A 17,904-nucleotide genomic window follows, 5' to 3' on the forward strand; every position below is an offset into this window, starting at 1 on the left:
AAAGTAGAGTTAGAGTTAATATTTCAAGTCTGGTGATGCTTTTTCAGAATTACCCAGCCCTAGTTGTCCTTAACAAATTAATGGTGAGCTGCCTTCTTGAACCAGTGCAATCCAAGTGCTATAGGTAGACTTTCAATGAGTTAAAAAGGGAATTCCAGGATTTTGACCCATTGGTAGTGAAGAAACAGCGATATATTTCCAAATCAGGAAGGTGAGTGGCTTTGAGGGTACCTGCAGTTGGTGTTATTTCGATATAACAGCTGCCCATATCCTTTGAGATGGAAGTGATTGTGGATTTGGAAGGTGCTGTCAAAGGATCTTTGTTTAATTTCTGCAGCATTTCTTTTCAATGGCACAGACTGCTGCTACTAAATGTCAGTGTTGGAGAGATTGAATATTTGTGGATGTTATGCCAATCAATTAGGCTGCTGTTTGTCCTGGATAATGACAAGCTTCTTGAGTGCTATTTGAGCAGCACTCATCCAGGCACATGGGAAGCATTTTATCATGCTTCTCACTTGTACTTGCAGATGATGGACATGTTTTAGGGAGTCAGGAGGTGGTTACTTGTTGCAGTATTCTTAGCATCTGATATATGTTTCAACCCACTGCATTTATATGGCAATTTTATTTCAGTTTATGGCCAGTAGTTTCTCCCGGATGTTGGTATTAAGGGATACATTGATAGCAATGCCTTTGAATGTCAAGGGACAGTGTTTAGATTGTTTCTTATTGGAGATGGTCATTGCCCGGCATTTGTGTGCAATGAATGTTACTTGCCACTTCTCAGCCCAAGCCTGGATATTGGCCAAGACTTGCTTCATTTGTATATGGGCTGCTGCAGTATCTGAACAGATATGAATTGTGTAATAGTTATTGAACATCTCCACTTCTAACATATTGATGGAGAGGAAATCATTGATGAAGCATATGAATTAGTTGGGCCCAGACTGCACCCTGAGGAACTCCTGTAGAAATTTCCTGGAGCCGAGATGATTTGCATTCCAAAAACCACAAACATTTTTGTGTTTTTCTGCCTCCAAGCAGCAGAGTCTTCCCCCAATTCCCATTATTGCTAGGGCTCCTTGATACTGCACTGAGCTTAATGTGGCCTTGATTTCAAGGGCTGTCACTGTCACCCCACCTCTGGAATTCAGCTCTTTTGTCCATGTATAAACCAAGGCAATGATGAGGTCAGGAGTGGAGTGGCCATTACAAAAACCATAGTGGGTATCTTTGAGCAAGTGTTAGCACTGTTAAAGATACCTTTCATCACTTTAATAATGTTTCCTTTTCACCCATGCTCACACCACATTTTCCGAACCAGTTTACTCTCTGAATGAAAGCAGTTCTCAAGTTCCCTCAACTCTGCTGCAAATGATTTAAATTCTATGCCTCCTGGCTGTTGAATTTTCATCCGAATGAGATAGGTTCCCCATCCACTCTATTCCAGACTTCATTATCATGTACGTATTGATTGGATTTCCTTTAGATCTCATCCATTCAAAAAAGAAGTCTTGACCCAAACATGCCATAATCTTTCCTCAAGGACAAAAAATTGTCAATCACAGCAAGTTCATGGTATATCACCTCTGTAATTTCTTGTGTGCGATCACATTGTAAACTTTAAGAATCGCAGAACAATAAAGGAGCAACAATCAGATTCTCCATTTATGGGGCAGCAATATTAATGGGAAATTAACCAACCTTTCTGGAAGCTTCTCTGTAATTCTGCAGCCAAAGCAAGTGAGACAGCAATCAAAAGAATAACAAGAATGGAAGGGATGATGAAAGTAGGGGGGCTTTCCTGGTTGAAAGGTGCTATGAGTTTCTGCTGGCCTGTAAGAAAGTAATAATAATTATTAATGAAAGAATGATAATGACACAGGGAAATTCTGCCTCACACATTTCCTTGTGATTGATTGAATTGAAATATTTTGTTGATTTAATTGAGCATTACCTGACCAGAGCTATGTTATTCTCTTTCTCATTACAATTACCTTAAAATAACAACTTAGTTATGATTCAGCAAGGACACATAATCTCAATCTTTCCCTTTCCAACCTTTGTACAGCTGTCAATCTCACCCTGGTGTACAGTGCAATTGTACTGACGATATACAAATGTTTCAGTTGTGGGAAGATAATGGGCTATAGCATGAATAACGTAAACATGTAATGTCAATGTATGAAGGAGTAAACATATATTCAAGTTTAATAATGGTTTCAAGATAGTTAGCAAAGTAAATATTGCAGAAAGGAAAGTAACCTGCAAGTGGACATTGGCAGAGTAGCTGAATTAGTGGAATGGTGGCAATTAGAGCTCAGATTGGGATCGTTTTAAGTGATACACTTTGGACTGAAGTTTGAGGGAACAGAGTACTTTCTAAATTAAGAGATGCTGTCAATGGTGAAAGAATTATATTCAGTCATGACCAAAAGACCAGAGTTTAGAATGCAGGGATAGGGTGAGTGAAATAATGGAGAGTTTTAAAGGGAAGAATGTGAATGGTAAATAGTTCACTTTCAAAAACACTTACCAGAACATATCACATTGACATCCTCTTTATGATCACAGTTGTGATCGCCCATAGCTGACAATTGGCAGTCCCACAGGAATAATTCAGTTCCTTTGCATTTAACCTCATCCATCCAAATTGTGCCATTACCTTGGTCGAATATCATTCCTCCCACAGTCCAAATTGGGCCACCACAATTTAATTGCTGACAGACAACAGCAGCATCCTGTTTATCCCAGGAATCATCACAAACTGTTCCCCATGTACCGCTGAAGAATATTTCAACTCTTCCGGAACAATTATCAAATCCTGCAGTTAGCCGTAACTCTACAGAAACAAAATATGAATAAGAACTTGGGGTATCAACATGCAGATTGATAAAATTATTTTATTTGCCCTGTTCCAAATTCCAACACACATGCTACTGTTTGATGCCATTTAGATTAAAGTTTCTGGAAACAGAAACTGAATTTGAATAACCAAATAAATATTGTGGTGACAAGAGAAGTCAAGAGAATGACATTCTGTGGCAAAATAACTCACCTTCAGTTTCCTCATCACTTGACCACCACTTACAAGGCACAAATCAGAAGTGTGGTAAATTACTCTCCATTTGCCTGGAGGACTACAGTTCTACTTGCACACAAGAAGCATGACAGTAATAATAAATAAATGCCAGTCTAAACAGTGACTTCCACTCAACATGAACAAAAATACAAAAAATTGATAGTGGTATGTATCACCAAAAGATTCAGGAACACTCTGAGGCTCATTCAGCAGCAACTTCCAAATTCACAACCTCTCTCACCTCATCAGAGAAGGATGCCAGGTGCAGGCTAACACCACAACTTGCAAGTTATTATCCTGTCTTGGACCTCTTTCAGTTTTGCTCAATAAATATCACATAATTCCCTCTATGCGAGCACCACGGGTGTCCCTTATTCCACAGGACAGTGTGATTCAAGAAAGCAGATCACAGCAACCATCTCAAGTACAATTAAGGATCAATAATAAATGCTGCAATTAATAGCAGCACCCACATTTAATGGATGATTAAAACAAACTCACAGATCTGGGCTAATTCACTGCAATTAATAAAACTAAATTGTTTTTCCAATGCATATCATGGAAGATAATTGTTCACTGTTAAAAATGGTTAATGAGAGTGTTTAAAATATAGAAGTGTCAGCAAATTAATTTTAATTAGGCCCACTGACTGCAATTAAAAGCCTGACATAAAGCTATGTGCAATTGTTATGCTGAATGTGCCAGAATGCATAATGTTGAATAGTTCCTAAGAGGGAACAATGTGTTGAATTCTAATTTGAAATTCTGTGTGGCTACAGTCTGACAGGTAATGCTGCGCTGCCTGGATCAGACTCATGAAGCTCTTTTGTCCCCCCAATATTTAGTCAATGGATAATTCCTTCAAGGCTTTCCATTCATTAGCAAAACTGAATTACCAAGTGTGCCTTGATATATTGCTGTTGCTACACTCAATGTAATCAGTCCTGGCAAAGATAACAATAGCTGGAACTAAGGTAATCGTGCACTGCACTTAACCTGAATCAAGACCACTCATGACTGTATGTAAAATAATTGGGCACTTAACACTATCAATAGCACTCTACGCTGTATGCAAAACAATATATTTCGTAGCACAAAAGTCATCATGATGGACACACTTCAAAGAACCACTTCACAGTTTTTCCTTTGTTAATTTCTTAAAAATTCAATACCTATCATACAGCATATATTAATATCCATACTAATAATTACCTAAATGTTCTGGAACAGGTCGGATTTCACTTTTCTTTGAATCCCTCTGATTGTGTATTTTCCTTGGACTTAGTTCTAAAATAAAACTACATCTATTACTTCAACAACAACTTATACAGCAATGCCCCTTTGTACTTCTTGAGGGCCATCATAAAATTAAACTTATCACAGAGGCACACAGAGTGATATTGAATCAGATAATAAAAAGTTTATCAAAGAGGTGCGTTTTAATGTTAATGTAAAAGAGAAAACAATGTAAAGAAACAGATGCATGTTAAGGCGAGGGTTATGATTTGAGATCATGTCTACTGAATGGAGCCCCAAAATTGTGGATCATTTATAACTGGAAATGCAGAAGAAGCAAGAATCAGTGGAAATCAGATATACTGTAGAATTGTGGGACTTTGACACAACAAAAGCAAAGAGAAGTAATGCTATGTAGAGACTTACAAATGAGGATGAGAATTTAAAACTCAATTTGCTGCTGAACCAGGTGTCCATGTAGGTCAGAGAGCAAAAGGATGATGTGATCATGACCAACAGAAATTTGAATGAACTTAAATTTACGAGTGATAGAAACATTTGAATATTCACAAATTATTTCAACTGAAATGGGGTCCATTTGCCGTTCTTGCCTGAACAGATGACTCCAACATCCTCCTGATGATTACAATTATGTTTGCCCCATGGTGAAGATGCACATTGCCACAGGAGTGTATCATGTGAACGACAATTCACATCATCGAGCCAGATCTGTCCAGAACCACTTCCAAATGTAACAGGAGGCTCCACAGATTGGGCAGAGCCACAGCTGAGCTGTTTACAAACAACTTCCGCTTCCTCCATTTCAAAGGAATCTGCACAAACAGTCCCCCAGGTTCCATTATAGAAAACTTCTAATCTGCCCTGACAGAGAGTTGGACCATCCTGCAGTCTAACAGCCCTGTGCTCTGTGGAACAAAAATAAGAACTTTAATCTTCTGTTCCATTTAAATATCACTGCTCAAATATACAAAGGAAAGGTCAATTTTTTTGATGTAGACCGAAATTAATATAAGAAGACAGTTTATCAAAGAGCTTCCCTGAAGGCTGAAGAGTCAAATAAAGTAAAATAAAAGACAAGAACAGCCTTGTATTATGAGGGATAACAACGATGTAAGGGATTAAAGTACAAAAAGTAGAAAAGCTCATGGGGTGAAAAATGACTGAGATCCCTGAATATTAACTTGCCAGAGAAGGAAATGGAAGACGCAACAAAATACCTTCCTCAAAATGTGCCCTCTCCCCCCAACCCCTGACCTTGAGAAACTACACAGGCCTATCTGCACCTGAAAAATGAGTTTATTGGTAAACAGGGTAGGAGACCAAGTCTGTGATGCTGATCAAAGTCAGGATACTATGAGGCATATTGAACTCTGACAGATAGCGCAGGGCCTGCACACAGTCCAACTTGAAAACCAGTTGCCTGATATGCCTCTTAGGATGATTTACTGAAGTCAGGGGTAGAGCTTGCGCCTCCTGACCAACCAGGGTATTATATGCCATTATATGCCATTCAGTCAGGACGGATTATAAAGTTTAGGCACTTCAGCTACAATGGAAGACTATTATGAAAATATGTAATTGGCTTCAGAAAATATTTATTCAGCTTTGAAAAACTTTATCTTGCTTAACTGTAGTAAAATTGTACTTTGTTTAAGGCTTTTCATGTAAAAACCTTAATTAAACATTTATTTAGGAGTTAGAAGATGAGATGTGCACCTAGGTTAGTGATAGATAGGTTATTGACCGGAATGGAGTGTGCAACTGTATTTTATGTATAAAATTCATTACTAGTTGCAACTTGGTGCAGAGCCTTTGAGCAGCTCCCCTCATACATATGAATAAACCATTTGCATCTTGGACTGGGGCTGTTAAGTGTCAACTCTGTTACTTAACGTTGTCCAGGTGGCCATTTAAAATAAGATCTAAGTCAAAACATTTAATTTAGAAGATACCCAATTGTCTGCTGCACTCTCATTATACATTGTGCTTTCATGTGAGCAAACCAGGGCCATTCCTATATTACCGACAGCACTGAACAAAAAAAATGTACAATTTGATTACAATGACTAAATATCTACAACTCATGTTTGTTAGATTCCTGTATTATTGCCATGCAAATACACTATTTGAAAGTACATCTCACCCAAGCAGATAACGCCAGCATCTTCTTTATGATTGCAGTCGCTCTCACTCCATGGCCCAGCCAGACATTCCCATAAAACAGACTCATTCATGCTGCAGTTCACATTATCTAACCAAATAGGCCCCAAGCCTGGACCAAACCAACCGGAAATTGTTGCATTTAAAGCCTGTCCGCACTTCAGCTGGTTACAGACAACTTGGGCATCTGTTAAATCCCAGGAGTCATCACACACTGTTCCCCAGGTTCCATTGGAATAAAGCTCCACCCTTCCAGCACAGCGACTTCCACCATCCACCAATCTTATCTGAATATGATCTGCAGAACAGGAATAATTAGACAGTTTCTGGTGGAGGAAACAATTCCTGCTTTCCTTATAGTGGATTTATTTGAAAATGATGGTCTGTTTCACATTAATTTCCTTACAACAATCAGTGAGTTATATTTCTGTCAATTAGTTGTTCCTTTTTTTTCTGAAATCAATTCCTATGTCACTTTCAAAATGAAAACTAATTGCTTAACCATGTAATTTGCAACTATTCACAATTCAAATATTACAGTACTGCAGCTAGTCATGGGTATGAAAGAAGAGTGTAAAGTAATGGCTACCCTTATGATGCAGAACTGAACTCCATCTGAATCTAGGCAGAAGTTGGAACTGCAGATTCTGGAGATTAGAGTCAAGATTAGAGTGGTGCTGGAAAAGCACAGCAGGTCAGGCAGCATCCGAGAAGCAGGAAAATTGACGTTTCGGGCAAAAGCCCTTCATCAGGAATGGCCCTTCATCCTGATGAAGGACTTTTGCCCAAACCGTCAATTTTCCTGCTCCCCGGATACTGCCTGACCTGCTGTGCTTTTCCAGCACCACTCTAATCTTGACTCCATCTGAACCTGCCTGCTTAAAAGGATATTTGCAAGTTTTAAAATCCAGTCTCCTCACATCGATGTTATAGTACAAATGACATTTCTTGTTTTTCTCAGCCATGTTTCTAAAGGTTGCATGACAACTTACTGGCTGGCCAGGTTGTGCTGAAGGCATAGAGATTAAACTCATTGACGGTTGAGGGATGTACTGGTCAGGCTGAACAGCACTAAATTTCCCTCAAATAGTTGAACACACCTATAGTAAAAATATTACTTCCAATGAGCACTTATAAAATATAAACTTGTCAAGTTTTAATTACAGACTGCTACCAATGTTTCAGTTGGGTGTTTTGTTTCCTTCCACTGTTCAACTGCACAACACAGAAACATTTGTAGCCCAAACAATTGGAATTCTTTGCTATGTACTTTCATAGCGATTTACATGCAGTTGGATCAGTCATAGAGTCATACAGCTTGAAAACAGGTCCATTTGTCCAATTCTTCCATGCCAACCAAATTTCCCAAAATAAAATAGTTCCATTTGCCAGCATTTGGCACAGATCATTCTAAATCTTTCCTAATTATGTTCTGTCCAAATCTCTTTTAAATGTTGTAAATGTACCTGCATATATCACTTCCTCTGGTAGTTCATTCCACACACAAACCACTAACTTGTGTGAAAAAGTTATCCCTCGAATGCCGTTTCAATCTTTTTCTCTCACCTTCAATCTGTCCCTATAGATCAAACCCTCCAACCCTGACAACATCCTTGTAAATCTTTTCTGAACCCATTCAAATTTCACAACATCCTTCTGATTGGAGGGAGACCAGAATTACACACAATATTCCAAATGTCCTGTACAGCCACAACATGACCTCCCAACTCCTATTCTTAATGCTCTGACCAATAAAGTAAGCATATCAAATGCCTTCTTCACTATCCTATCTACCTGTGACTCCACTTTCAAGGAACTATGAACCTGCACTCCAAGGTTTCTTTGTTCAGAAACACTGCCCAGGACCTTACCATTAAGTGTGTAAGTTCTGACCTGATTTGCCTTTCCAAAATACAACACCTTACATTTATCTAAATTAAACTCCACCTGCAACTCCTTGGCCCATTGTACACGGAGGTAACCTTCTTCGCTGTCCATTAAATCACCAATTTTGGTGTCATCTGCAAACTTACCAACTACACCTCCTGTGTTCACATCCACATCATTTATATAAAGGCAAAAAGCAGTGTACTCAGCACCAATCCTTCAGCACACCACTGTTCACAGGCCTCCAGTCTGAAAAACAATCCTCCACATGACCTTCTGTCTTTTACCTTTGAGCTAATTCTGTTTCTAAATGGCTATTCTCCCTGTATTCCATGTGATCTAACCTTGCTAAACAGTCTACCATAAGGAACCTTGTCGAATGCCTTACTAAGTACATATAGATCACGTACACCATTCTGCCCTCATCAATCCTTTTTGTTACTTCTTCAAAAAACTCCTTAAACCTATTTGCCAACATTCCAATCAACTTGCCCATCACTGATGTCAGGATGACCAAGTTCTCTGACTTCACCTTACCACCTTTTGTAACACCACGGTAACCAACCTGCAGTCCTCCTACACCTCACCTGTGATTAGCAAATGATACAAGTATGTCAACAAGAGGCTCAGAAATCACTTCCCTATCTTCAAATGGAGTTCTAAGATCTAAGATACACCTGATCAGGTCCTGGGAATTTATCCACCCTTATGTGTATTAATACATCCAGCACCTCTTCCTCTGTAATATGGACATTTTTCAAGCTGTCACCATCTATTTCACCTCTTTCGATATCTTTCATGTCCTTCTCTATGGTAAACTGATGCAAAATGCTTGTTTAGTATCTGCCCAATCTCCTGCGGTTCCTGACATAGGCTGCCTTGCTGATCTTTGAGCAGCCTTGTTCTCGCCATAGTTACCCTTTTGTCCTTCATGTATTTATAAGATCCCTTTGGATTTTCCTTTAACCTATTTGACAAGTCTATCTCATGTCCCCTTTTTGCCCTCCTGGTTTCCCTTTTAAGTATACTCCTACTGCATTTATAGTCTTCTCAGGATTCACTGGAGCTCTGCTGTCTGTACCTGACATATGCTTCCTTCATTTTCTTGACCAAAACCTCAATTTCTCTAGTCATCCAGTATTCCACATACCTACCAGCCTTGCCTTTCACCCTAACAGGAACATACTGTCTCTGGACTCTCATAATCTCAGTTTTGAAGGCATTCCATTTTCTAACCATCCCCCACAAATAACCTTTGAAAGTTCTTGCCTAATACCATCAAAATTTCTCCAATTTAGAACTTTAACCTTTTGATCTGTTCTATCCTTTTTCCATCAGTATTTTAAATACAATAGAATTATTACACAGGCCCCAAATTGCTTCCCCACTGACACCTCAGTCACTTGTGCTGCCTTATTTGCCAAGAGGAGGTAAAGTGTTACACCTTCTCTGGCAGGTACATCCACATCATGAATCAGAAAATTTTCTTACACACACTTTAAAAAATCCTTTACATCTGAACCCTTAACACAATGGTAGTCCCAATATATGTTTGAAAAGTTAAAATCCTCAACCATAACCACTTTATTCTTCTTACAGATAACTGAGATATCCCATCCTATCATTTCTTTGCATGCTGCATAACTATTGCAAAGTGTTTACAGGATAGAAACGGCCTGTTCAGGCTAACAGTTCTATACTTCTCATCTCTTCTCAGCCATCTTCATCAAAGACAATCGCCCTATTCTCGTAAACATATCTCACTCTTAATGTAGCTAGCGTCCCTTGTATGAATCAGTGCTGTAATCACAGCAGATCACAACTTCAAAGTTGTAGACACAGTCTGAAACCATACATTTCTCTTGAATAGAATTATCGACTCTGAGGGTCTTTATCCCATGGCTGGCAGCAGAACAATGGTTACATGTGAGGAAATAAAGAAGGTCGTACCAGAGCACACCACTCCCACGTCATCTCCAATTGATGACTGCTCCGTTTTTGTAAAAGTGCAATTCCAAAGGAAGGGTTCACTTCCGTTGCACCTGACATTACTGATCCAGGTCGGTCCGGTGCCTTTCCCAAACTTCAATTGGTTGTAAATGCTTATTGCAGAGCCACATTTCAGCTGTCTGCACACCACTTCTGCTTCATTGAAATTCCACTGAGTGTCTATCACTCTCCCCCAAACACCGTCATAATAAACCTCCACACGGCCTTCGCAAATACTCTCTCCGTTCACCAATCGTAACTGCCAATCTTCACCTGTAAGAAGGCAATTTTATAATCAACGTTCATGCAATGTTTCAAAAAGACATCAACTGAACATAAATTATGACCATTAATTATTGCACAATTTATCTATTCCCCAGTTAATGAATAGAGGATAGAAAGCAGGAATAGAAAGTAGCCGGCAATTGATCGCGAGGAAGATTAATGTTTCAAAAGACTCGGTCAGAGCTGCTGTGCTCAGACGGACAGTACTGTCTCCGTTTGCCAGTCGTAACTGCCAATCTTCACCTGTCAGAGTGCAATTTTATAACTGTTCATACAATGCTTAAAACGGCATCATCTGAACATAAAATATGACCATTAATCTTATTGTGCGATTTATCTATTGCCGAGTTAATAAACTGAGAATAGAAAGCAAATAGAGAATATAGCCCGGTTTGCAAGATAAAGATATTCTGAAAGATTAATGTTTCAAAAGATTCACTCTGAGCTGCTGTGCTCAGAAGGACAATGTCTTTACAGGCAAGCAAATCGAAGTCAGGGAGATATATTGTCAGTTGAACTTTCAGACAGCAACTACTTTCCAATTTTTTAATCTTTCAAGGGATGTGCACATTTAAAGTTGCCATGATAGCTGGAATCCATTGGTCTATCTTAGTTTGGGGTTGAAAGAGATTCACGCTTCCACGTGTTGGTAAATTAATGCTTCTTCGCTTATTCCTCCCTGAATGGCTGTGATAATAATTTAATGTCTCTTTGTCTTAGAATCTTTCGCGAGCTAGTAAAAGAATATTTATTTTCACCATCTGTTGTTTTCACAATATTAAAAGTCACAATCAAGCCACTCTTTCACTACAAGAGCATAAAAGTATTGTTAATGAATACCTTCTTCACAAATTTAGCCCTGTGAACACTGCTTGTATTCAATTAATCGAAAGCAGATATGCTGTCATTATGTGATATCCCATATGCTATATATTGTTCCCAGAGTGCTTTGACACTGAGTTTCATACACCTAGTCTGGACTGGGTCATGGTTCATTGAATCATACAGCGCAGAAACAGACCCTGAGGTCGTACTTGTCCTCGCAGACCAGCTATCCGAAACGTATCCAGTCCTATTTGCCAGCATTTGGCCCATATTCATGTACCCATGCAGATGCCTTATAAATGTTGTAATTGAACCTGCCTCCACCTCCTCCTTTGGCAGCTCATTACATACATGTACCACCCTCTCCGTGCAAATGTTGCCTTTCAGGTCCCAATTAAATCATTCCCCTCTCACCGTAAACATATGCCCTCTAGTTTTGGACTTCCCTATTCTGAGAAAGCGACCTTGTCTATTTATCCTATCTATGTCCCTCATGATTTTATGAACTTCAACAAGGTCACCCCTCAGCCTCCAAACCTACAAGGAAAACATCCCCAGCCTATACAACCTCTCCTGAAAGCTCAAACCCTCCACTCCCAGCAACATCCTTGTAAATCTTTTCTGAACCCTTTCAAGTTTCATAACATTGTTCCTTTAGCTGGGAGACCAGAATTGAATGCAGGATTCTAAAAGTGACCTCACCAATTCATTTACGCGGCATCCTACCTCCTACCCTCAATGCACAGACCTGTGAATATAAGTGTGCCAAGTGTGTTCTTTACCATCTTGTCTACCCGTGACTTCACTTTCAAAAATCTATGTACCTGCACCCCTACGGTCTCTGTTCAGCAACACTCCCCAGGGCTCTACCATAAACTGTCTAAGTCCTGCCCTGGTTTGCCTGACCAAAATGCTCAAAATCACAACCTGGTGTTGTGTGATTTTTAACGTTGTCCACCCCAGTCCAACACTGGCACATCCACAGCACAGTTATCAAAATGCAACATCTAAATTAAAATCCATGTGCCATTCCTCGGCCCATTAACCTATCTGTTCAAGATCCATTGTACTCTGAGATAACCTTCATCACTGTCCACCACACAGCCTATTTTATCCACTTCGCACCTATATATGGTCACATGGGCTGGAGGTGTGCTCATCAATTTGTAACTTTCAGGAGTAGACACTTCACTCCAATGTGCTCACATCTAGCTGAGATTAAGCACATTGTATTGAAAATTAGTAGTGAAGTTCTTTTGTGCAGTAGTATTGCCCTCACCTCTGAGCCAGGAGAGTCTCTTTGGGAGAAGACATCTCAAAATTTGAGGGATTGTTGTGGAGCAGTGGGAATGTTCTCACCTCTGAGCTGGGAAACCCAGGTTCAAGTCTCACTTGCTGAAGAGGTGTGCAGTGATATCTCTAAACAGGTTGATTGCAAAATACATGGATTAGTTACACCACATATCTGGAACTCAGATTCCAACAAAATTCAGGGTGTAAACTCATCAATATCATATCAGGTGCACCCAAGACTGTGTAGATTTATAGCTGTTTCACTATACCTTCTGCAACACCCTTCAGAGGAAGTGTTCAATAGTTTTATGTTACTTTCTTGTGAAAATGAGCAAAAAGTGAAGCAAGATAGAAAACTCTGATATATTGGTCACTCTGCTGTCCTTCAGTTCATGCTCATATATAACTTAAACAGGACAACCAATTGCACATGTCAATGTGCAAATATGTGATCATATAATTATGAGAATAGTTGATACAAGGCAATGAAGGATTCCTTACCTGAGCAGATGACACCAGCATCATTTCTGTGTGTGCACCGATGTTGCCCCCAGGATACAAAGGGGCAATCTGTCAAACGCATTTCATTGCCATTACATTCAATGATATGCATCCATATCAAACCATCTCCCTCTCCAAACAATGCACCACCAGGAGTTGATATCGCAGTCCCACAGCCAAGCTGATTGCAGACAACGTTTGCGTTCTGTAAATCCCAGTAGGTGTCGCAAACTGTGCCCCAGGTATCACCCATCAGTATTTCCACTCTTCCTGAACAGGTATTATCACCACCAACTAACCGTGGTCCCTTTTGACCTTTTTCCAAAAACAATAATTATTTTTCAAGCTGATTAATATTCACTTAGAAAATATTCACCTCAATTAATTATCAAAGTGTGCACAAAAGTAATAATTCTAATGAGGAAAATGAAGAAATGAGACAGAAACTCTGAAATGATCACAGAAGCAGGTTCTCATCCATTAGATCGCTGGATCGCTGAAGCACCACAGTGGAAGAATCAGAGTGGAAAACTCTCAAGAACACTTGTTGGGAAAAAAAGAGTATAGTTTGTATTTTGGAAGGAGCTGAGAATGTGCTGAGTGAAGTTCTATCTCTTTCTGAAAATCTAATGCTGTCTGCATTGATCATTTGACTGAAGTTTAATATAAGTTTCCGTAAGCAGCCCTCCAGTACAGAGCTGCTGTAATCAGTTGATTAACTTTCTCGTTCAATCTAGTTTCTGTATCTGTAGAGGAACTGACTGTGCTTTTGTTTTTATCTGGGCTCATGAAAATATAAAGGTTTAAGTGTTTAGAGCACAGTTAAGATTACATGAGAATCTGTGAATTTAGTGAATGTAAAAATTTCATGGAGGGCGAGGAAAGCTTTCTCTTCCTTACTTTTCTCACTCTTCAGAATTTAGTTCATATTGAGGTAAAGTGTGAGATGTGGATTGGTGAGTGACTAGTACCTTAATCTTCTTATCAATCACTTGTAAAGGTATGGTAAATGCAAGGCAATGGCATGAATACCATGTTCAAGGAGGTAGTAACACCGCAGGAGTGAATGGGTAACCACTCGGAACTCTAGGAGAATCAAGGAAGCAGTGCAAGAGAATCACTCTGAGATTGCAAATAATTTGCCATAAGATCATAAGATACAGGATCAGAATTAGGCAATTGGGCCTACTGAGTCTGATCTGCTATTCAATCATAGCTGGCACATTTCTCAATCCCATTCTCCTGCCTTCCCCTATAACCCTTGATCCCTGAAAATCTTAAAGCCACATAATGACTTGGCATCAATAGCCTTCTGTAGCAAAACGTCCCACAGATTCACTTCCCTCTGCCTGAAGGAATTGCTCCTCAGCTCAATTCTAAAGGGTCATTCCTTTACTCTGTGGCTGTGGCTTTGGGTCTTCGTCTCTCCTACTAATGGAAACATCTTTGATACATCGCGTGTGTCCAGGCATTTTCCATTTTGTTTAATACTGACAGAAATAGTTTCTCAGTGGAATTCAGTCAAGTCTGTGACAAATCTGTGTCATTATGGTTGATCGGGCTGCACAATTGCAGAGGAAGCAGAAAACAACAGCAATAGTGTTAGAGTATCCATTGAATGGGAATGACCATGTGTTTCAGCAGATGTAGATTTGACTCTAGAATCAAGTTTGTCTCCCTGGTGCCACAGCAATGATGGCACATCAGAGCTGTATGATGTTATTGTGGAGGAGAGTGAACAATCTGTGTTTAAATGAGCATGTGTTTCAGCAGATGTAGATTTGACTCTAGAATCAAGTTTGTCTCCCTGGTGCCACAGCAAGGATGGCACATCAGAGCTGTATGATGTTATTGTCGAGGAGAGCGAACAATCTGTGTTTAAATGAGCATGTGTTTCAGCAGATGTAGATTTGACTCTAGAATCAAGTTTGTCTCCCTGGTGCCACAGCAAGGATGGCACATCAGAGCTGTATGATGTTATTATGGAGGAGAGCGAACAGTCTGTGTTTATGTTCCACATTGGGACCAATAGCATAGATATTAAAAGGGTGATGTCCTGAAAAAAAAATTAAGCAAGCTATCAGTGAGATTCAAAACTAAGAATTTAAAAGCAGTAATATCAGAGTTATTCCCACTACCACTGTTCTTTGAACTTGTGAATAGAAGGATCAAGCAATTGAGCAGTTGGTGATTAATTGTTGTAGATTTAGATTCCCTACATTAGATTTAGATTCCCTACAGTGTGGAAATAGGCCCTTCGGCCCAACCAGTCCACACCAACCCTCCAAAGAGTAATCCACCCAGACCTATTTCCCTCTGACTAACACACTTAACACAATGGACAATTTAGCATGGCCAATTCACCTGACCTGCACATCTTTGGACTTTGGGAGGAAACCCACGCAGACACGAGGAGAATGTGCAAACTCCACATAGACAGTCATCCAAGGCTGAAATCAAACCTGGGGACCCTGGTGCTGTGAGGCTGCAGTGCTAACCATTGAGCCACCGTGCCGCCTAAGTGTGTCATTACCATGTTTATAAAAAATAGATTAATGTGGCTTCACTTTCTGATCCTATTTGGTGCTTGCTTTCATTTTGTCTTCTAATCTTGCTTACTACTTGTTTTACTTCCAGTTACCAAGTATGCTGCAGGCTGTAGGCTGCAGGCTTTTTCAAGCTTTGAGACCAGTCTGGGGCAGGAAGGACCTTTATAAGATGAATGTATTGCACCTTATCAGTATCAGGATAACAATTTCATACTATGATTTTCTGCTGCTGTTGTGAACACTTCAGACTAGGTTGGCTGGGGAAGGGATCCTGGGGGAACACATATTTGGTAACTGGAAGTCAAACAAGTAGTAAGCAAGATTAGAAGACAAAATGAAAGCAAGCACCAAATAGGATCAGAAAGTGAAGTTACATAAATCTATTTTTTATAAACATGGTAATGACACTCTTAAAAATAATTCGATAAGTCAGTAGAGTCAAGATTGACTTATGGACGGGAAATCATGTTTGAAAAACCTGGGGGAGTTATTTGAAGAAGTTATTTGTCACATCTTTCAGATAGTAACCACTCAATAAATGTGATCGACTTAAAAACAAGGTGAACTGCTGGATGTGGTATATTCGAATTTCCAACAGTTTTTTTTCAACTAGATCCCAGACAGGAGATTAAGACATAAAATTAGGGCACCACAGATTGGGTGTAATGTAGTTCTTTGGATTGAGAATTGATTATAAAACTAATAACAGGGATAAGAAAAGATGGCAGGATGTTACTAATAGAAAACCATGAAAATAAATTTTGGGGTCACAGTTGTTTACAATCCATGCAAATTTCTTGGTTCTAAATTAAATATTTCTGAACTTGCAAGAAGATTGAAAAAGAATCATATGGTCTAAATGGTGAGAGATTGCACCGCGCTGAGCTGCAGCGGGATGTTGGTGTACTCATGCATGAGTTGTAAACTGTTGGTGTGGAGTTACACAAAATACTTAGAAAAGAATATGATCACTTATTGGGAAAGAAATTGAATACAAATGTAAGAAGGTTATGCTTAAGTAATGCACCCTTGAGACTCCAAGTGGACTTACATGCACAGTATTGGTTAGCTTATTTACGGAAGGATGTAAATGTGTTCAAGTTAATATATAGATGGTTTACTGGGTTAATATTTAGAATGGGGGTGTTATAAGGAAAAATTGTACAGTTTCGGCGGGTGCTTTCTGGGGATTAGAAGAGTAAGAGGCAACTTGATTGAAACATATAAGACATTGAGGGTCTTGTCGGGTAAGATATGGAGACGATGTTCCCTCTTATGAGAAAATCTGTCCATTTAAGGCAGAGATGTGTTGACTATTTTTTCCTGTCTCAACTGAGAGTCTTTGGACCTCTCTGCCTGAAGAATTGAAAAATGAGTCTTTGACTACTTTTAAAGCAGAAGTGGTTAGGTTGTTGTCAATCAAGAGGGTGAAGAGATATCAGCAGTAGGCAGAGACAGTTTTACAGTTATAATCAGATCAGCCATGGAATGGCAGAGTAGGTTTGCGGGGCTCAACGACTTACTTTGGAACCTACTTTTGATTTTATGTTCATATGTTTCTCATATATAATGTGAGAGGTGAAGAGAAAAGGTGAATTGCGTCTACTAGATTAAATGGGCAGTTTTAAACTCATTGTTTTGGTTATGAATTTAAATATAAGAAGAAATGAAACACTTACCAGAACAAATTATACTGACATCATGGCTGTGTGTGCAGTTCCTTTGATTACTTGATGTAATGGGGCAGTCCCAGATAACTGTCTCATTACCCTGACATTCATAGACATCCTGCCATATAGGACCACTGCCTTCTCCAAATTGAGCCCCGCTGAGTACTGATATCACTTCCCCACATTTCAATGATGTACAAACCACACGGGCATCCAGTGAATCCCAATGTGAGTAGCACACAGTCCCCCATGTCATTCCTTTCTGTATCTCCAACCTTCCAGAACATTCATCCACTCCACCAACCAATCTTGGCTGCTTGTGACCTGTTGTTTTAAAAAGATGAAATAATGTTTTAATCAGGTAATTTCCTTCAACCTAAGCATATATTGAGACAGATTTAAC

At 39.4% G+C, this 17,904-nt stretch overlaps 1 protein-coding gene across 1 annotated transcript in view; it reads right to left on the reverse strand.

Moving 5' to 3' along the window:
* Positions 1–17,904, reverse strand: part of LOC122555635 (scavenger receptor cysteine-rich domain-containing protein DMBT1-like) — a 68,805-nt gene that overhangs the window by 4,881 nt on the left and 46,020 nt on the right. Inside the window, exons 6-13 of the mRNA XM_087993943.1 lie at positions 17,511–17,825; positions 13,283–13,597; positions 10,340–10,651; positions 6,486–6,800; positions 4,933–5,247; positions 4,328–4,372; positions 2,540–2,845; positions 1,708–1,839 (exon numbers count right to left, since the gene is read on the reverse strand). Of these exons, the coding sequence (XP_087850069.1) occupies positions 1,708–1,839; positions 2,540–2,845; positions 4,328–4,372; positions 4,933–5,247; positions 6,486–6,800; positions 10,340–10,651; positions 13,283–13,597; positions 17,511–17,825 (2,055 nt within the window). The remainder of the gene's footprint in view (positions 1–1,707; positions 1,840–2,539; positions 2,846–4,327; positions 4,373–4,932; positions 5,248–6,485; positions 6,801–10,339; positions 10,652–13,282; positions 13,598–17,510; positions 17,826–17,904) is intronic.

Source organism: Chiloscyllium plagiosum, unplaced genomic scaffold (genome assembly GCF_037043375.1).
Source record: "Chiloscyllium plagiosum isolate Xiang-an unplaced genomic scaffold, Cpla_swu_hap1 HiC_scaffold_13, whole genome shotgun sequence".
NCBI lineage: Eukaryota > Metazoa > Chordata > Chondrichthyes > Orectolobiformes > Hemiscylliidae > Chiloscyllium > Chiloscyllium plagiosum.